This window comes from Abrus precatorius, unplaced genomic scaffold, assembly GCF_003935025.1.
Source record: "Abrus precatorius isolate BTA unplaced genomic scaffold, Abrus_2018 Scaffold9, whole genome shotgun sequence".
Classification (NCBI taxonomy): domain Eukaryota; kingdom Viridiplantae; phylum Streptophyta; class Magnoliopsida; order Fabales; family Fabaceae; genus Abrus; species Abrus precatorius.
Window position 1 is genome coordinate 24,282,882 of NW_020874439.1, and position 20,764 is coordinate 24,303,645.

General features: G+C 30.9%; 4 protein-coding genes across 9 annotated transcripts; 2 read left to right on the plus strand and 2 right to left on the minus strand.

Moving 5' to 3' along the window:
• The first annotated feature begins 88 nt into the window (after positions 1 to 88).
• LOC113851077 (pentatricopeptide repeat-containing protein At5g08510) lies at positions 89 to 1,739 on the plus strand. The gene is made up of 2 exons (XM_027481564.1): positions 89 to 1,012; positions 1,131 to 1,739. Exons 1-2 carry the CDS (start codon positions 89 to 91, stop codon positions 1,737 to 1,739), a joined length of 1,533 nt encoding a protein of 510 aa, XP_027337365.1.
• Positions 1,740 to 2,521: 782 nt separating this feature from the next.
• Positions 2,522 to 8,027, minus strand: LOC113849553 (calcium-transporting ATPase, endoplasmic reticulum-type). 2 transcript variants are annotated; one of them, XM_027479541.1, is made up of 8 exons: positions 7,797 to 8,027; positions 5,958 to 7,460; positions 5,745 to 5,866; positions 4,783 to 5,061; positions 4,288 to 4,671; positions 3,885 to 3,994; positions 3,577 to 3,805; positions 2,522 to 3,275 (listed from the first exon to the last, which is right to left on the minus strand). In XM_027479541.1, the coding sequence occupies exons 2-8, from the start codon at positions 7,438 to 7,440 to the stop codon at positions 2,715 to 2,717; spliced, it is 3,168 nt and encodes a 1,055-aa protein (XP_027335342.1). In that variant the 5' UTR covers positions 7,441 to 7,460; positions 7,797 to 8,027; the 3' UTR covers positions 2,522 to 2,714. The 2 variants fall into 2 exon arrangements, with proteins under 2 accessions (XP_027335342.1, XP_027335343.1); XM_027479542.1 differs by lacking the exon at positions 7,797 to 8,027 and adding an exon at positions 7,701 to 7,794.
• Positions 8,028 to 13,436: 5,409 nt separating this feature from the next.
• LOC113849039 (serine/arginine-rich splicing factor RS31) lies at positions 13,437 to 16,332 on the plus strand. Of its 4 annotated transcripts, XM_027478597.1 has the most exons (7): positions 13,437 to 13,542; positions 13,798 to 13,911; positions 14,965 to 15,077; positions 15,194 to 15,417; positions 15,515 to 15,657; positions 15,700 to 15,784; positions 15,873 to 16,139. In XM_027478597.1, the coding sequence occupies exons 2-7, from the start codon at positions 13,806 to 13,808 to the stop codon at positions 15,901 to 15,903; spliced, it is 702 nt and encodes a 233-aa protein (XP_027334398.1). In that variant the 5' UTR covers positions 13,437 to 13,542; positions 13,798 to 13,805; the 3' UTR covers positions 15,904 to 16,139. The 4 variants fall into 4 exon arrangements, with proteins under 4 accessions (XP_027334398.1, XP_027334395.1, XP_027334396.1 ...); XM_027478594.1 differs by having other exon boundaries at positions 15,515 to 15,784; XM_027478595.1 differs by having other exon boundaries at positions 13,479 to 13,542; positions 13,784 to 13,911; positions 15,515 to 15,784; positions 15,873 to 16,332.
• Positions 16,333 to 19,715: 3,383 nt separating this feature from the next.
• On the minus strand, positions 19,716 to 20,764 carry LOC113850563 (calcium-binding protein KIC). Of its 2 annotated transcripts, XM_027481138.1 has the most exons (3): positions 20,271 to 20,764; positions 20,118 to 20,154; positions 19,716 to 19,943 (listed from the first exon to the last, which is right to left on the minus strand). In XM_027481138.1, exon 1 carries the CDS (start codon positions 20,678 to 20,680, stop codon positions 20,303 to 20,305), a length of 378 nt encoding a protein of 125 aa, XP_027336939.1. In that variant the 5' UTR covers positions 20,681 to 20,764; the 3' UTR covers positions 19,716 to 19,943; positions 20,118 to 20,154; positions 20,271 to 20,302. The 2 variants fall into 2 exon arrangements, with proteins under 2 accessions (XP_027336939.1, XP_027336938.1); XM_027481137.1 differs by having other exon boundaries at positions 19,849 to 19,939; positions 20,118 to 20,764.

Consider the following 20,764-nt stretch of genomic DNA (forward strand, 5'->3'; position numbering starts at 1 on the left):
ACTAAGAGATGACATTATTATCCGAGACAACAACTTCGATTTTCCAACTTTTGAGGAACCCAAACTCTAAAAAGGCTATTGCGATGTGATGAAGCAAGTGAAGCAAATCCATGGTTACACTCTGAGAAATGGCATAGACCACACCAAAATCCTAATAGAGAAGCTACTTGAAATCCCAAACCTACACTATGCACACATGGTGTTGCAGCATTCTCCAAAGCCAACCGTTTTTCTCTACAACAAGCTCATTCAAGCCTACACCTTCCATTCCCAGTACCAATGCTTCTCGCTTTACTCTCAAATGCGCCTTCATGGCCTCCCCCCAAATCAACACACTTTCAACTTCCTCTTCTCTGCATGCACTTCCCTTTCTTCCCCTCCCATTGGTCAAATACTCCATACCCATTTCATCAAATCAGGCTTTGAACCTGATCTCTTTGCTGCCACTGCTTTGCTTGACATGTATGCCAAAGTGGGTACTTTGGAGCTGGCACGCCAACTGTTTGAGGAAATGGCTGTGAGAGGGGTACCCACATGGAATGCTATGATGGCAGGGTATGCAAGATTTGGTGATATGGAGGGAGCATTGGGGTTGTTTAGGTTGATGCCTTCTAGGAATGTGGTGTCATGGACCACCATGATATCTGGTTACTCACAGAATAAACAGTATGAGAAGGCTTTGGGGTTGTTTCTGAGGATGGAGCAGGAGAAAAACATAATGCCCAATCAAGTAACTTTGGCAAGCATTTTGCCGGCTTGTGCAAATCTTGGGGCACTTGAGATTGGGCAGAGGGTTGAATCATATGCTAGGAAAAATGGGTTTTTTAAGAATTTATATGTGAGAAATGCTGTATTGGAGATGTATGCAAAGTGTGGTAAGATTGATTTTGCTTGGCGAGTTTTCGATGAGATTGGAAGCATGAGAACCCTGTGCTCTTGGAATTCAATGATCATGGGTTTGGCTGTCCATGGACAATGTGAACAGGCCCTTGAGCTTTATGAACAAATGCTGGTAAGCACGGCTAGCCTTGTTTTTAATTGGTTTCCTTTCATTGATATCAGTGATTTTGAACCTTTGATAAGTTCTAAAGGATTCTAATATTGATGTCTCTGTGTCATTGATGGTGCAGGGAGAAGGATCTTCACCTGATGATGTGACATTTGTGGGGCTCCTCTTGGCATGCACTCATGGAGGCATGGTTGAAAAGGGTAGGCATATCTTCAAGTCAATGACCACAGCCTTCAACATTGTTCCCAAACTAGAACACTATGGCTGCATGGTTGATCTCCTAGGCCGAGCCGGGCAATTGAGAGAAGCTTATAATGTCATACAAAGTTTGCCAATGAAACCGGACTCAGTAATATGGGGGGCTTTGTTGGGAGCTTGCAGCTTCCATGGTAATGTTGAGGTGGCTGAGATAGCAGCTGAGTGTCTATTTGCACTTGAGCCTTGGAATCCTGGAAACTATGTCATTCTTTCCAACATTTATGCATCAGCTGGTCAATGGGATAGAGTTTCAAAGCTTAGGAAGGTGATGAAGGGAAGCCAAATTGCTAAGGCTGCTGGACATAGTTTCCTTGAAGAGGGTGGTCAATTGCATAAGTTCATTGTGGAAGATAGATCACATCCAGAAAGCAAAGAAATTTTTGCGTTGCTTGATGGAGTTTATGAAATGATAAAGCTTAATAGAAGTGCGTTTGAATGCCATTTGGATCTTGATTTGAGCAACGAATCATAGGAGTACGATTAATAATGGACATCCCAAAATTCCAACCATGAAATTTTTCATCAATTGCCTAGCAAATGTGTCGGTATATAATCAGTTTTTGATACTCAAGGGTGCAAGTGGAAAATAATAAAATATTCATGTTTGTACACTAACAACCCCCACCAAGCTTCATGAAATATATTCTATGAAAGGCTTTAACGCTAATGTAATTCCTTTGCCTCTTTCTGGAAGATAATCATCTTAAAAAAGAGTTTTATTTACTTCGGCTGATAGTTGAGTTTAAGCTTATAAAAATGAATTTTTATTAAAAAGAAGACAGTATTACGTAGATGTATTTTTTTAAAAAAGAAGAATTTATTATTAGAATTGAATTTAAGCATACAAAGTATTAGAGACCCAGAAGTATAATAGATGTTTTTTTTCCAAATATTTTATTAAATACATACACTAAACCTTTAAAATTGAAGTTAACAAAATGGATAAAAAAAATTATTCAACTACGTTATTATTTGGATTTTACTACCAACGTCATAAATAGTCCAATGTCACTTCTTTTTGGTTGGTAGCAGTGACGGGGGATTGAGCAAAATTGTCATGAATTTTTTTATTTATTTTTTTCAAAAAGTATAGATGGCCTTGTTTCAATTGAACATACATTTTCCTAACAAAAAAAAACGTATTTTTCCGATTTCTCAATATGTCACTCGCAAGTATTATGTTAAAGCTTTTTTTTTCCCTTTAGACATTGCATTTAGATTTTTCTCAAACGTAAAAAGGGGAGAGAGCATATGAACAAATGTTTGTAAAAATATATTTACTGTATGATCATAAAACATGACAAATTTCTCACCACGAATTAATGAACTGAACTTATCCTAAAGGTTAAACAAAAACTATATCAAAGAATTTTGCTTGATACTCCCATTTATCATCCTATCACCCTCTTGTATTGCTTTGTATAGTGGCCATAAACCTGAGACTTAATCATGCTTCTTTCTCCTTAGTCAACCTCCTTTGACTCCTTACTATTAATTTCAGAATCTCATCAATAAGAACAACAGGTGCTGATACTAAAAAGACCATAAACCACTCATTCAAACTAAGTGGAACAACACCAAACACATCTGCTAGGAATGGCACATAGAGTATGAGGCAGTGGAGTCCTAGTGATATTGACATGGCTACCAAAAGCCAAGGATTCCTCCAAGGTGGTAATTTCCTCAAGCTATTGTCTTCTGAGAGGGCATTCAACGAATTAAACATCTCAATTGCCACCAAGACTGAGAGAGAGAGAGTCATGGCCTTTACTTTGCCAACTGAAAAATAGTCACAAGGATTTGAAAATGTGATCAAGCGACCCCCTCCAATAGCAAATGGAGCAACAGTAAAATTAGACCATGAGTGACACTCCCCCCAGTTGCGAAGCTGAGATAATTCTATAGTTGTGTGACCATCATTCACAAGATTGATGCCAAGAAAAGATGCTTGTGTGTACCACAAGACAAAAATTCCTACTGTTGCAAGTCCGACATAGGAACCAATTACCTGCCATGAACATTAGTTTGGTTATCATGTGATCAATACAAAGTTTATATTAGATTAATGAATTTATGATTTTTTTAACATGTCTCTGAGGGTACATAATAAGTATCAAGTAATCAAAAAATAGTAAGTATTTTATTAAAAAATGGTTGCATTTAATGTTATTAATGCATTGAATTTTGTGATAACTTGCTATTTCTAATAAAAACTTTTATACATAGGTTTTATTACGTGAATTTATGAGATACTTGAGCAAGACATCCAAAGTTATGCATTAAATTGAAGGGACTTGAGCAAAGCTTACCAGATAACGGAAAAGAACCCAAGAATTTATAAGCGCATCATCACTTTTGCGAGGTGGCTTCTGCATGATATCAACATCAGCAGGGTTGAAACCAAGAGCTGTTGCAGGTGGACCATCAGTAACCAAATTCACCCACAAAAGTTGCACTGGTATCATGCATTCTGGGATCCCCAGAGCAGCAGTCAAGAATATGGATATTACTTCCCCAACATTTGATGATATCATGTACCTGAAGAAGATTGAGTATATGTGAAGGACTAGTGTGAATCAATCAAATTCTAGATGAAAAACGAAGAGACATAATATACCTGACAAATGATTTCATGTTATTATAAATACAGCGACCCTCAGCAACTGCTGAAACAATGGTACTAAAATTGTCATCTGCAAGCACCATATCTGAAGCTTCTTTTGCAACCTTTAACATTTAGTAGACAAGGTTAGAAATAATCAAACCAAAAATGAACTTTCAATCAGAATGCTATAAGTCCAAGTACACACATCTCAACTCATTTTTAGTCAATACCCGTTTCACTCTTTACATTGATGTTTCTAACAATTAGAAATATACATCTCAACTTCCAAAGTTTATCACAACACTGACATAAATACAATGCCACAAGAGAAGAAAAGAAGAAAGAAATGAAAGTGTTATGATATGACATTCACATAAAACAAAGTTGCACCCTACCATAGTAAAAGCCATGTTACCTCAGTCCCAGTTATGCCCATAGCAATCCCTATGTCAGCAAGCTTAAGTGCAGGTGCATCATTCACACCATCTCCAGTCATTGCAACAATCTCCCCCATTTCCTTCAAAAGTCTCACAATTTCTTGCTTGTGTCTGGGCTCAGCTCTAGAGAAAACCTTGCCTCCAGGTCTCAACAATATTTTAACTTGGTCTGATTGAGAAAGAGATATGAATTCCTTACCAGTCAAACTTTGTCCTGTAAGATCCTCATCTTTAGAGAATAATTTGATTTCCCTACAAATAGACTCTGCTGTTGACTTGTTATCACCAGTTATTACCATAACTCTTATACCAGCTTCCTTACAATCCTGAATTGCTTTATTAACTTCCTCACGAGGAGGGTCCTGATCAAGACAATTATTATGAACTAAATGAATCTCCTCAAAAAGTTGCATGGAAAAAGAGTGATCATTGATTCATTGGTAGGTAAAGCAAAAGGAATGGCATAAACTTACTCTTAAGCCAACAATACCAACAAAAACTAGATTACTTTCAATGGATGAGTAGCGTGTTGGATCAAGCAATTTCTTGTGGGCAGGATGAGTGTCTGCATAATAGTCTGAAAATTCTCCCAACTCATCCTTATATGCCAAGCCCAAACAACGCAATCCCTTTGAACTCATCTCCTGGAGTCTTTGAAGAAGTAGTTCCCTACATTGATCATCTATTGGAACCAGGGATCCATCAGCAAGTTGAACATGTGAACTACGCTCGAGTAAACTCTCAACAGCTCCCTGTCATTCAACTACTTTAGTACTTAAAAAGCAGCAATAAATGAAACCATGCATAAAAAAGGTCACAATTTATGAATAGTGAATGTCAAAACAACTCCCAATTTACATTTAGAATGAAGCCAAAAGTGGGTAACTGTAAAAATTCAAGGAGACATTTTACATGATGGCCAAAATGAAAGCAATAAAGTAAAAACTAAGATGATCTTTTTACCTATCCACACATCACATACCCCACAAGTTAAGAATTAGTGATTCACAAATCAAAAGCCATAATGTTGTGAAAGGTGTGAGTTAAAGAATAAAAGAATAGTAATCACAACATCACACAAAGAAAATAGTGATCTTTGAAAAATGTATGACACTAGAGACAAGAAAGTCACTGTCTTCATTAATCAGGCTTAGGCATCACAAGCCCCTTTTTGCCCTTTTCAGCCCAACTTGGAAATATAGTTAAATCGTCTTATGTTTACCGTGCCATTTCTACTTGTTTTAGTAAATTTTACTGAAAGTTAACAACATGCTAAAATCCTGAAAGGTCCTATGAGTACCATTTTTCTTTTTTTTTTCTCAAATGATAACAAATAGTTTGTATAAGATCCAATTTTGAATATGCATTTAAAGCATCCAACTTCCTGTACCCAACAACTGTAGATAGTTTCTTTAAAAGCATCAGATCAAGTCACCTTGACAAGAAGCCGATTTTGTCCATTTGGTTCACGAACAATAACACTCATTGACTTCCGAATGCGATCAAACTCCAATGTAGCTACCCTTTTGGATCTTTTATTCCACCATTCACAACAACCTGTACAAGAAGAATTAAATAGTACACTTTGTAATTCCTAGTACAGTAGAGAGTTCATTCATCTTCCATAAAGTTAAGTTCATTTGCTGACCTAACTTCACTGTGTTGCTATCCACCATGTTGTTTGCACCAAGTTGTGCATTATCTCCAGTTTTGTTCCTTGCCTTCACATCTGAAACTCCCATCTTTTCAACCAAAACTTTGAGAGCAGCTTCAGTAGGCAAACCTGTAGCTCTAAATAGGCGACCATCAAAGTAAATCCCAGCATCATTACAAACAGCACATATTTCAGCCATGACTAGCAAATTAGCATCCATGTTATAGCAGCTCCAATCAACAATTCCCCCATCTTTGGGATCATAAGTGGTCCCTTCAACACTAATGATTCTAGAAGCATTGGTTTTCCCACCCAAAGTAAAGAACTGTGTCACAGCCATTTGATTTGTTGTCAAAGTACCAGTTTTGTCTGAACAGATCACAGTAGTACATCCCAAAGTTTCCACGCTTGGAAGCTTTCTCACAATTGCATTCTTTTGAGCCATTTTCCTTGTACCAAGTGCTAAACAAGTTGTGATAACTGCAGGAAGACCCTCCGGGATTGCAGCAACAGCAAGAGCAACAGCAATCTTGAAATAGTAAGTGCACTTTCGGAAAGAAAATTGGATGTTTGAGGGCCATCCATCCACAAGATCCCAAGAAATGAAATTTTTGTAGTTAATAACCCAAACAATAAGACAAACTAGCCCAATTGCAGTGGTAAGCCTGCCACCAAACTCATCTAGCTTCTTCTTCAAAGGGGTATCACTGTCCTCCTGAGAAGCCTCATGTATTTGCTTCTGTATCTTTCCAATTTCAGTGTTCATTCCTGTGGTAATAACAATACAAAGACAGCTTCCATTGACAACAGTGGTGCCTGCAAAGACCATGTTTTCTTTGGCCTGTATTTCACAGTCATCCAAGAAAACAGGATTGGTACCTTTGAGAACAGGCATTGCTTCTCCAGTTAAAGAACTTTGCTCAACTCTCAAAGTTGAGGTTTTCAAAGCTGCAACTCTCATGTCAGCAGAGGCTTTATCTCCAACATGCAATTCCACAACATCACCAGGAACAAGCTCTCTTGCAGGCAAATCAGGCGCAAAATATCCATTCCTTAACACTTTTCCAGACTCACATTGCAACTCTTTAAGAGCTTCAAGAGCCTTTTCAGCATTGTTCTCTTGCCAAACACCAACAATAGCATTAAGGACTAAAATCAAAATGATCACAAGTGGCTCCACATAAGCTTCAAATCCAGATTCCCCTGATACATTTCCTTGAAAATAAGCCAAAAGAAATGATATGAAGGCTGCAACCAAAAGTATCTTTACCAGCATGTCATCAAATTGTTCTAATACCAGTTCCCACAAGGGCTTCCCCTTCTCTTTTGCTAGCTCATTCCAACCATATTTCTCACGCCGCTTCTGAACCTCATAGGAACTTAGACCCTTCTCCAGTTTCACTCCATATTCCTTCAAGCACTGTTCAATGGACCATGACCATGCAGGGAATGGCCTTTCCTCCATTGGAATCTTCATGTGCTTGTTCAAATTCACCACTGAAAATTTTTAAAAAATAACATGCTATTACAATTCACAGACATAAAAGCATGTATTACACATATTCACTTTGACAAAATCACGAGAAAAAGAGAAACATGTTTCATGAACGGAAGAAAATTTCCTGTTTTCAAGGATTAAGTAAAGGGACAAAGTAATTGCACAAGACAAATGTATGAGAACATTATCTTACATCAAAAACATTTTATGAGTACATCAAATCAAGACAAATTGCATACCTCAACCTCTTTCTCTCTCTCACACACAGCATAAAGTGCATGGTAAAGCAAGATATTTGATTAAGTAATATACATGAAAAAATGCAAAATTTGTACCATTAGAAGCAGTATAAAATGTTGAAATATGTTGGCTTGGAAACCAAGCAAAGCTAGCGCCTGGAATTTTCCAAAGATGCTAAGTGGGAATTTCTTTCGTCTAAGAAATAGAACTTGTGAAGACTGAGGACTAGTCACTTGTCAATTAGTCTTGTCTTTGAACAACTTTAGATAACTTGTATTGTCTTGTGATGTGGTGGGGTTAGGAAACCCGTTCATGAAAGAGAATTTTAGAATCTGATGCTTTTAAAATTTTTCTTCTTTCCAATATAATTTATAACCATTGCTCAAGTCCAGTCAGTTACTTTAGAATTTTCTAAAGGTGCGTGAGTTGGAATGAACAGCACCACCCCACTTTCTGCTTTTGACTTTGCTATATTTATTAACTGTAACGTTGCACATTTTAAAATTAGTTTGTGTTTAATTTTATATTAGACTTTGCTTTAAATGCATATATACATGAATATATATTTCGTAGAATACTAGTAAACAACAATATTGCTTACAGATTTGTCGAAGATATAATAATAAATGAGAAGAATAATTAAAAATGAAATTGATATTAATAGTTAAAAGTTCAACGACCAAAACCATCATTAAAGGACTGAAAAGAACAATAATGTCAAACTAAGAAAAGGGTGGCAGAGGTTGGTGAATGCGGTGGCTGCTGGTAGTGGGAAGCCAAAGAACAAGTAAACAACAACACTAGCAATCTTTCAACGGTATTATTGTTCTCCTTTGGGAATATACCTTTTCAATTTATAATTTTAGCTAAGTATTAATTTTTTATTTTTTATTTTTGTTAAGTGCGGCTGGATCACTTTCTTTTCATGAAGAGTTAACGTTTGTTGGATAATTTAGTTTGACACTGCTTCACACTAAATAAAAAATGAGTTATGTCTAAGTTAAATTTAGAAATAAAAGTCTTCAGAATTAATCATAATACAATGAAATCCATTGTTAGTGTCCATGACTATAGGATACATATATTAAATACACTTTATTAAATTACTTGAAAAATGAATATTAAATTAGTTTTATATGCTGAAAGTCAGTTTAATATATAGCTTGAAGCTTGAATAAAAAGTGTTTATATGTAAGTATGATTATCTCTTACACTTTTAAGACACGAGTGCTAGCATGTTAGGCCAAGTGTTAATGTCATAATTATGGCATCTTGTGTGGTGCAACAACGAGCGTGTAATTATAATTAGCAGTAGCTTTATACACGACCAAAGTTGATGGGGGGAAAAGATCTGTTTACACTTTACACTGCAAGTATGCAAACACCAAACTACGTTTTATCATACAAAACACTTTTATCTTGGCATTAACACCAAACTCAAGACAACTCTTAAATACATTTTAAATTTACATGTTATTATTCTCGAAATGTCCATTTATCAATCCTTAATGAGACGTAATAATATCATACTTCTTTTGCTTTCCTTTCTCTTCTTTTTAACCTTAAAATATTCTCATCTTTCTATATTTTTTTTCCCATTAAATATGCTATTCATACCAAACCCAGATAGTGAGATATATTTAGTATTTGTCCTATATTAACTTTCTCGTCTGCGGAAGTTTCCATGAAACTTCCTCATTCTGCTTTTTTTATATCCATGATGTCTATTTCGTGCTTTGTGCTATGCATTTATAAAGTTTGACCAAATACGCTTAGATCGGTCAAGATTTATTCTTAACGATTCAAATTAAAATGCTTTCTCTGACTTTTATTAGGATTATTGTAAACAAAATGGACCAGCCGCAATGTCATCTTTCCAGAAAATCTAAAATCTTTTTGTTACTACATAAATTGCCATACGGTAACATTTTTTAAAAAATAATAAAATTGTTATTAGTTTTGTTTGGACAGAAGAAATTTAAATTATTAGATTACATGTATTTAGATACTAAAATAAGTATTTTTAAAATATTTTAAAATTTTAATTAGAAAATTTTTACGTTAAGGACAACAAGTTTTGAATAACAATTTAAAAAAAATTAAAATACTTAATTTTTTATAATTATCATTAATAATTCTTTTCATATTTATTTATTTTTAAATATCCCTGGTTATAAATGTTAAATTTTTTAGATTATTTCTTTCTAAATACAACCTTAAATTTTTAAAACAATGAATATATAAACTCATATATATTATATCAACAGTAAGTAAAAAGTCTCAATAAAGGATAAAATATTTATAATAAACTATAATAAACTACTTTTAGAGATTAAATAAAAACGTAATAATTAGGAAGATATTAAAGTAATAAATAAAAAAAGTAAAATAGTTAGTTTTTTTTTCGGTGAATTTTATAAAAATAATGTTAACAACATATTTTTAATTTATTTTTAGCTATAAGTTATGTGATTACACTTTTTTTATTAACACTCAAACTCAAAGTTAAGAACATTTAGATTTAGTAGAGGTAAATTTTTACTTAAATTTGACGTTTTATACCAATATTAATTACTTCAGTTACTTGTGAATCTAACTTGTCAATTAATAGTCATATTATAGACATATTTATTTGGTCAAGTAATTTAGAATGAAGTTATATAAGTAAACATAGTTTTAACTAGTTCGTTAATAGGAGAACTCAATATCAATACATTAGTTAGACGTGGATTTGATGTCTTCTTTATGAAAAAAAAATTCTAATTTAACTTATTTGTTATAATATCCTTCTCACAAATTACTTAAGGCATCATAATAATTTGACGTTTTCATTCATTTACTTAATATGTAACACTTACATCGAGGACATTCTTCACTATGTCAAAGATTGTCTCATTAATTTCATTTTAACTTGACGTTTAAGAAACTTGTCTAAAGTCATCTTTATCACTAAACTTCCTTATAAGTATTTCTTAAATCTCAAAGAAATATTATCCCTCCACTCTTTCTTTCCTTAGTGCCTTTTGGCTCGCTTTCAATTTTGGTCTCGTCGCTTTTCCATTGCTTCTCCTTATGCTTAGCACTTAAGGAACATGTCTAAATCTAATCTCCAATGCTAAACCTCCTTACAAGTGCATCCAACATCTAAGAAAATATGAGTTCATGTAGATATATGAAATGAAGGATTTGTAACTTCCTTTGATGCCAACAAGTGAATTATAACTCAACATAAAGGTAATTATTCCTTACTTTTAGCTACACTATGGTGAAGGGGCAAGAATGCTAATTGCATTGTTAGAAAAACATCTCAATTTATAAAATTATGTTTGATGTTATAAACTTTACCAACCAGTTTCATTTATATGAACAAGTGTAGTATTTTCAGACCACTTGAAATGTTGGGTTTGTTGGAAAGCTTATCAAAATTTTAAATTCATCCTCAATATTGATGAGAGTGCTCAAGAAAGCTTACGAAGAGTTGATTTTAGTGTTCTTATTAGAAATATAGATGAAAATTGGTTTAGAAGAGTTTTTGAATTTATTGACATTTATAATAATACCTATAATCAACTCATAGTTGTGCTTTAATAATTAAAAATACTTAAAATTTAAATATCATATATTTCTTGTGTTACTCTAACGCAATGAATAAATCTTGCGGTGTAAATTGTTCTATATTTTTATAAGTAATAAAAAGAGTAATTAAGAAAAGATTAAAAAATTATCATTAGACGCACATTTCAAAGGCAACATGTGTAGATTTTTTAATTAAACTTAGAGTCATTTCATATTACAGTTTTAAATATTGAATCTTACTTCCTACAAAATTAAAATTAATTTCATATTTAAGATTATAATTTTTTTTCTTTTTCTTTTGTCAAATTCTTTACTTTTCTCTACTAAAATTATATTTTTAGTTATTAATTTTAATTTATTAAAAATAATAAAATATAAAAAATATTAATTAAAAATGAAAATATAATTTTTAATAAAATTTAATTAATAATTAATAGTATATCAAAAAATTATTTACCATTTTTTTTTCTTTAGTAAGCATTTCAACAATAAAGAATAATTCTTGTAGAATCTGGAGTGGATTCTTAGTAGACTTATAGTCATGAAAGTAGTTTCATGAAATTTCAATCACAAAAAAAATTTATAATTTGATAAAAATATTAAATATGGATAAAAAATTAAATATTTAAATTTTGTTTAAAATTTAATTTAAAGATATTAGAAAAATTTATTTAATAGTATTATTTATTTTAAAATTTTTTAAAATCTTCTTGTACTCTTCAAAATTAATATTTTATTTTTATTTTTTCCTCTTCTCTCTTATTCTTTAAACATATATTTTTTCTTTTAATTTATAAAATAAATCTTTAAATTTTTATCAATTTAATATTATGATGACTGTGGGACCTGCAATTATTTTTAGAGGCACTCTTTTAGATAGTGAGAAGGACTTGGATGTTCAGTCAATTAATTTTACATTTTTGCTTAAGTCAAAAAATTTTACTTAAGAAAAAATACAAAATTTTGCTTCATTGTATCATCCAGGAGATGATCTATGTGCATGGCAAGAGGTGAAACGGTATAGACAAGTTATTGGAAGAAATTATTCTATGACGTGAAAACCATTAATTTTTAATAATTTTAGTCATTCATTAAATAATACGTGATTATATATTTTTATTTATAATAAAAATTATTAAAGTTTTGTTACATATTATTTAATAAGTTGTCCAGATCCTAAATTATTTGATAAATTTAATTTAATTTATTTTTTAACATTAACTTAAAGAAATTAGATTATTTAACTTTCATAAAGATAATTTTATTTTTATTTTTAATTGATGTATAATATTTTATCATACTTTCTTACCTTTAAAATAAGATATCTAATATATGAAATTTGCAAGATTGTTAAATAAAATTATTATTATTATTATTATTATTATTATTAATTTTTAATTACTTATATAAATAAAGTCATAATATTTTTTATTAAATTTTGAAGATAAATTAAGCTTAATCTTTTAATATAATATTAAATAATATTCAACTTAAATGATAGATTATTTACGCATATTTTATTTTTTAATGCAATTTAAATTAATTTCATTTTTTTATTTATTTATAAAAAAAATTAAATATTCTGAACATGTTTAGCCTAGTTAATAATAAGATTCATTAAATATAGAAATAGTCAGATATAAAATCATTTTGAAAGGACGTGAATGAAGTTTATGATAATAAATATTTATTTATTTTAAAAATAAACTTTGATTTTAAAAATTACATATATTTAAAACATGAGTATAATTCTTTGTGCATGGTTAGTACAAAATATTTTATATTATCAATTAATTATAATATATTGTGAATATAATTTTGTATTAATTGTTATAAAAATTAACTTATTTTTTGTTGATTTAACAGTTTATGATTAAAGAACAATGTTAATTTTTTATATTATCCGGGTATTGAAACTAAATTCTTAAAATATAAATATTTTGAAAAAGCACATCTAACAATCAAAATCACACAACAAAGCACATATAACACATTATATTATTGTTATAAAATGAATTTATTGAGAAACATGGATGAGTGGTAGGGCTAGTAGAGTGAAACCGAATGGGCCAGATTTTGGGCTTGTGAGGTGAGCCGATAAGATTATTCGTCCAAATTAGGGCTTTTTGTTTTGGGCTCATTTTGGAATTGATTGAAACCCACCTCACACCTGAAAACCCTAGATTTCAAATTTACTCTCCTATTTTAATTCCAGACACCCAAGCCTCTGTGGGAACCCCAAAAAGATCCAAGCTATTTTTTCAGGTATTCTCTCTCTCTCTCTCTCTCTCTCTACTCATCAACCACTTTAGGGTTTCTGGGTAAAGAAAGGTGGGAATTTTCTGTGATTCTCCTTCTTGATTTTGTGAAAGATCCAAGTGGGGTTTACGATTAAGGGGTGTAAGGGTTAGGGCATTGTGGGTTTTGTGCTTTTTTTTGTTTTTATATTCGTTGTTTGTTGGGTTAGTTTCATAGATTGATTTTTTGTTATGATGTGTTAAAAAAGGTTTGATTTTGAAGTGAAGAAGATGAGACCGGTTTTTGCTGGGAACTTGGAGTACGATACCCGTCAATCAGAGCTTGAACGCTTGTTCTCCAAGTATGGCAGGATTGACCGCGTAGACATGAAATCTGGTAAAAACCCTTTTTTTTTGTGTCATCTAATATGTAATTAGAATGTTTTCATGGTGAAGTTCTAATATGTTTTATTAAATTTTTGTTTAACAAACCCTACCTTGTCATCCCATTTTGAATCATATTTCCATTTCTTTTGTTTTTTAAGTGACATGAATGAGCAATTGTCAAACCAGTTTCATGGGTCCCATATAGTACTGTGTAATTTAGTGTCTGGAAACGATGACATTTATTTTTGAACATCTAGCAATCATTGATGAAGATAGTGTATCACATAGGTAAACAGTGTTATGTAGTTGAACAAGAATGATGTTCATCTAACAGCTACTGATATTGGGACGGCCATGTTTTGGAATTTGGGTATGGACAAATGGCTGCTTTTGTGGCTTGAATGTCTAGTTCCTATATCCTGGTGGTGGGAAATAAATGGAAGCCACAATTGCAATGCCTTTGGAAAACAAATCCTGTGGTTTTTAAGTGTTTCTTTTGACGCAGGAACTTCTACTAAGGGAAAATATGCTGAGCTTCTGTCTTGGCTTGCCAACCTCTCTGCAAATTTTTTTTTTGGAAGGAAACCTTCCTGCTTGTCTGCTCTCCTTCTACCCACAGATCTGCATTTTCTCATCTGATCATTCGTCATTCACTTACTTCACTTCCCAACATTGACATTTCCATCAGAATGTTCTTAGTGGGATCATCAATCAATTTATTAAGCCATGCCTAGCATCACTGAAAATAGGAGATCAATGAAATTCTGTCAAGTCATGCCATTCTATTTCTGAAATCAATTGTGCTGTCTGAATGGAGAAGCATGCTTGGCAATCTCAGATCTGAATTTTGGATTTAAACCTTTAATTGCAATCATGATTTTGTTCCTCATTCCACGCCTCTACAGCTTCATGTGCATCAGCCCTCACTTATATTCAGGTGTTGTATTCCTTTGTTCCTAACAGGGAAAATGATTTCCTGATTTGGCTGATGTACTTCTGGTGAGGGATAACATGCTGATGCATTCCATCATCATCTATGCTTCTAATACTATTTATGTTGCAGGTTTTGCTTTTGTCTATTATGAGGATGAGCGCGATGCAGAAGAAGCAATTCGTGCACTTGACAATATTCCCTTTGGTTATGAAAAGCGAAGGCTATCTGTGGAGTGGGCTAGGGTATGGCAGTATTTTCATGAACATGTTATAGTTTTATTTACTTGTTGATGAGATTGTGAGAGGACAAGTGGATAACCATGAGCTGCTTGGGTTAAAGAAGAATTTTTTTTTGGCAGGGTGAGCGAGGGCGTCATCGCGATGGCTCAAAGGCAAACCAGAGGCCAACAAAAACTCTCTTTGTGATTAACTTTGACCCAATCCGTACTAGAGTTCGTGATATAGAAAAACACTTTGAACCTTATGGAAAGGTTCTTCATGTTAGAATTCGTCGGAATTTTGCATTTGTGCAGTTTGAAACACAAGAAGATGCTACTAAAGCTCTAGAGTGTACAAATATGAGGTCAGTGGTAGATTAAACTGTCTTGTGGTTAAATTATTGAAGGTTTCTTTTTTTACTACGTACAAATAATGAATTTCTGGTCTCATGACACTTGCAGTAAGATACTGGACAGGGTGGTGTCTGTGGAGTATGCTCTGAGGGATGATGGTGAGAGGGGCGACAATTATGACAGTCCAAGAAGAGGGGGTTATGAGAGATCACCCAGTCCAGCTTATCGCAGGCGACCAAGTCCTGATTATGGTCGTCCACGCAGCCCTGTGTATGATAGGTATAATGGACCAGATAGGCGGAGGAGTCCTGATTATGGCAGACGCAGGAGTCCTGATTATGGCAGACACAGGAGTCCTGAATATGGTAGATACCGCAGGTATTGTATTCATTGTCAATTTAATTATTTATCTCCTGCAAGTGTTCTTTTTTTATCAGAGGTTATTTACTCTGTAATTTATCTGCAGCCGCTCACCTGTACGAAGGTCACGAACTTAAGTGATGTCTGGATTTGGGGTAAGAAAAGCGAGGCTCCATTGGTACTTCGTTACTTTCTAGTTAGAATAGCGAGTGGTACATTATGTGTAGTAAAGGTACTTCTCACAGTTTATTGTGGTTTTTGCGTTGTTGCTATTTAGCAGTCAGTGCAATTATGCTTATAGGTCCTAAATATGAACCTGTTAGTTAAAAAATAGAGGCATATTTTTGCAGGGACATCTTGCTTTGCTACAACTGAATCCTTATGTTTTTTCCGGTATCCTATTTTTGTAACTATTTTTACTGAATGTTCTTACCCATTAGGTTTAGGCCATGTCTTGTCGGAGACTAAGTCCATGTTTGATTATTTAAGAGAAATGGTCTTTCATTTTTTAATTTCTCGGACTTGTATTGGAAATTTATTAAAGATGTGTTTTTGTAGACAAGTTTAGTTAAACACTATCGGGTTTATTTAAAAAAAAAGAAGGTCAAAACTTACTAGAAATCTTGAGAAAATTGTTCAAAAGTACTAGTTTAATTGAGTAAATTTTTATCGTCATCAACGTTTAGTGATTTATTAGAAAATCATATGTTGAGTTGTTTTTGGTATGTACGTGTGGGATGAACAATTAATTACATTTTATCAATTTTTAGAATGTTAAATTTTATTATTAAATATAATTTCAATTATAATTATTATTCCTTTTAGAAAACTCTCATTAATACCAACTTATCAGGCATCAGCACTTGGATCAACTCTTGAAGTTGGTTGACACTTGATCGTATGACTTTTTTATTTAAATGTTGTAAATTTGAAAACAATTTCTTAAATTATAGGTTTTTTAAAATTATTTTTCTGTTGATTTGATTGACGTGGTAAATTGTTTTGCCAAAATGATCGGTGAAAATATTATTTTTTAAAAAAAAATTAATTTTGTCATCAAGTGTGAAATAACTAGATTATGACATGTGTAAGCATTTGAAAAGTTTTGCAGTATTAATAGCGAAATTAATAAGCAATTTTGTCATGAATAGTGAGAAACTCTTAGATGGTGATATGTGTTATGATTTTAGTAAATTTTGTCATAAAAATTGTATAATTTACAAAAAGTTAATAAGTGTCATGATTTTGATATATATAAAATTTTTAAATTTATTATAAAATTATAATATCATTATAATTAAATATAATTATAATAAACTTAACTAATATTATACCTAAAAATATTTTTTTATTTACATACAACTTTAAATTACATTTTAATTAAAATCACTAATATAATTAAACATAATAATTTTTGTCATTATATATCAATTATGATTATAATAAAATTAAAAAAATACTAATATACAAGAAATTATTTTTAATATTTATATACAAATTATTATTATTTTAGTAATTTAATTTTTATTTTAAATATGGTCATATTTTATATGTAAAAAAAATTAGATTTTGTTTGATTAATGATTATGTTTTTAAAATTAATAAAAGTAAATTATGTATTGTGATTACATTAATAATTTGTATATAAATATAAGAAATATTTTTTAGTATTATGTTAGTAATTTTTTTAAATTTTATTATAATTATAATTAGTATCTACTGATAAAAATTGTTATGCTTAATTATGTTAGTAATTTTATTTTTTTAATTAAGATGTAATTTAAATTTGTATATAAATAATTTTTTTATAATATTATGTTAGTTATTTTATTTTTATTTTAAATATGATTTGATTTGTATGTAAATTTAAATTAGATTTTATTTGATTATATTATTAAAATTAATGAAAATAAATTATTTAGTATGATTATATTAGTAATTTGTATATAAATGTAAGAAATATTTTTTGGTATTATGTTAGTAATTTATTTTTTAATTTTAATGTAATTATAATTAATATCTACTAATAAAAACTATTATGCTAAATTATATTAGTAATTTTATTTTTTAATTAAAATATAATTTAAATTTGTATGTAAATAAAAATTATTTTATAGTATTATGTTAGTAATTTTATTTTTAAATTTAATTTGTTTGATTAATAAATTAAATCTTTTTTATTATATTATTAAAATTAATGAAAGTAAATTATATATTGTCATTACATTAATAATTTGTATGTAAATATAAAAAATATTTACTGTTATTATGTTCATAATTTATTTTTTAATTTTAATATAATTTTAATTAATATCTATTGAGTAAATTTAAAAATTTTATATTTAATTTACGTAATTAATCAAAATTGTGACACTTATCAACTTTTTGTAAGTTGTGCAATTTTTATAGCAAAATTAACTAAGATTGTGACACATGTCACTATATAAGAGTTTCTCATTTTCCATGACAAAACTGGTTAAGATTATGACATATGTCACCATCTCTGAGTTTTTCACTTTTTAAAGTGAAACTATTTATTAATTTCGTCATTAATACTGTGAAACTTTCCAGATACTTACACGTGTCATGATCTGGTTATTTTGCACTTTTAGTGACGAAATTGATTATTTTTTTTATAAAAAATTAATATTATCGCCATCCGTTTTAGCGAAACGGTATGCCACGTCAACCAAATCACTCCAGACAGGGAAATAATTTAAAAAAACCTATGATTTAAGAAATTGTTTTTAAATTTATAATATTTAAATAAAAAAGCCTGATCGTATATGAAAAAAAAAAAAGTTTAGATTTTAGGTTAAAACATGCCGTCATGTACAGGACATATTCACTCCTTTTCCTCGGACACTTGCAATTCAGAGGATAAAATATGTTTCATTTTAACTTCGTTCAATGATTAAATTGTACATCTATTTTTTGTAATTTTTGCGGAGTGGGTTTCTTAAAATTGTTTTCATGAGATAATTTAATTTTTTTTAAAATTTGATTTTTTTTATTAAGTTAAATAAAAATGATTCATATAGTCGACTTTGGCCAACGGAATAAGGTTTTATTATTGTTTTTACGAAATAATGTGCACAAATATGTATGCCTTATTCGGAATGTGTTTATAATACATTAAAAATTCTACAAGTATAAATTCATTAGAGAAGTTAAAATTAATAGTGTTGAAATAAACTTTAAATTAAACGGCCTCCTCCAGATAAAATTGCTCTGCATTTTGGCACGTGTTATGTGTGAAGATTTTTTAGGTGAATCGAGTCTATAAGCAAAGTCCATCCAAAGAAATACTAGTTTATAATAATTTGATTTGAAAACGTTATGTTTTTATGTTTATCTTTCGTCAATAGTATTAAAATGTCATTTTATTTTAAATTTATTAGCTGGTCTTAAAATATTTGCGTAAAAAATGTTAATTATATGTTTTTATCATTTTTCGTGTAAATCTCTTGGGGGGAGTAAAATAAGATAATGTTTTTGTAATTTTTAGTAAAATCTAAAGAAAGGCAATGGTTTACAAAGCAAATACGTTTTTGAAGTTTTTTCATTTACTTAAGCTGGGATGTAACAAAGTTTTAAGGGAAAGCATGAATAATGATGAGATGTTAAATTATAAGCAATGTTACACAGAAAATTTTCTCAGGATTCAGCCGAAAATTATGATGATTTGAGGGGTTATACTTGGAAAAGTCAAAGACGTTAAGATTACTTATGCATATCTTATAGGAATAATGTTAATTCATTCCTGTAAATAAAAAAATTCTTGTGCTTAGTATTTTCTTGAAAATATTTATAATTAATATTTAACTTTATTCTTTTATCATCATCAACAAGACAACAACAATTTTTAGTGTTTTCAGTATTATTTTTAATCAAAATTTAAATTTGAATAATATAATAGATCTGTATTTAATATTATCAACAATTATTGAAATAAAATTTTAATTTGATGAAAAAATAATACCAAACACATATAAGAAAATGCACTGAGTTTTGTTCACACAAAAACCATCCATTATTCTTTTGACTTTTATACTTCGATACTTAACCACTGAATGATGAATCTGAGTTGGCATTTGCTCATCGGAGTTAACTGAATTTGTGGCTGAAAGTTAACGCAACTCCATGCTCTTCAACTCTTTATGTAATCGGCCTCTACCTAAAATTATCAAAGTTATTTCCTTTTTATGCGCTTTCTGTATTGATTATTGTTTTGACTTCTAGTTTTAGGAAAAATACTAACTTAATTTACACAAGTTTGATGAAGATGAAATCATCAAATAATGTTAGAATTTACATAACAAGGTAATTAAAAAAATACAACAAATAGTACCATAATTAATTGGCTTTTGAATCAAACTTCATCCATGCTTCAGTGGAGAAATTCATTTCATCAATAGTCAAATCAAAATACCCATTAAGACACAGATGAGTCTCATCAATAGTAGCAACATAACACTGATAAAATTAAATATTTGCAACTTACAATTGATTACAAAATGGGTAACATAAACATCTCTAAGTTGAGGATTTCCTGAGCTCTTCCTCAATTGCTTTCTCCAGCCATGCCTCAGCATCTTGCATCATTCCAGGGCTAAGCCTCACCATGAGGATGCAAAATTCAGTCTCATTTAGCTTGCCATCACCATCAAGATCACCTTGTCTAACCATAGCATCTGCATCCTCCATGCTCATACCTTCCATACCCAAAAGAGCTGAATTTGTCCTTAAACTTTGGCTTGTGATCAAACCCAATTCAGGGTCTGCTAGAAGCTTGAAACCCCCACATAGTTCTGACACAAAGGATTCCACATCAAGCTTCTGTGCCATCACTGGCAGCAAGTCCTCAAACTCTGTCCCTATGGTGTTTTCCTTCATGTTCTGGTTGCTTTCCATTGTTATAGGAACTTTCCTTTTTCTCCAATTTGTGAACCTTGGAAAGAAATGTGGAACAAGAAAGTGACTTTGGAAGACTTTATA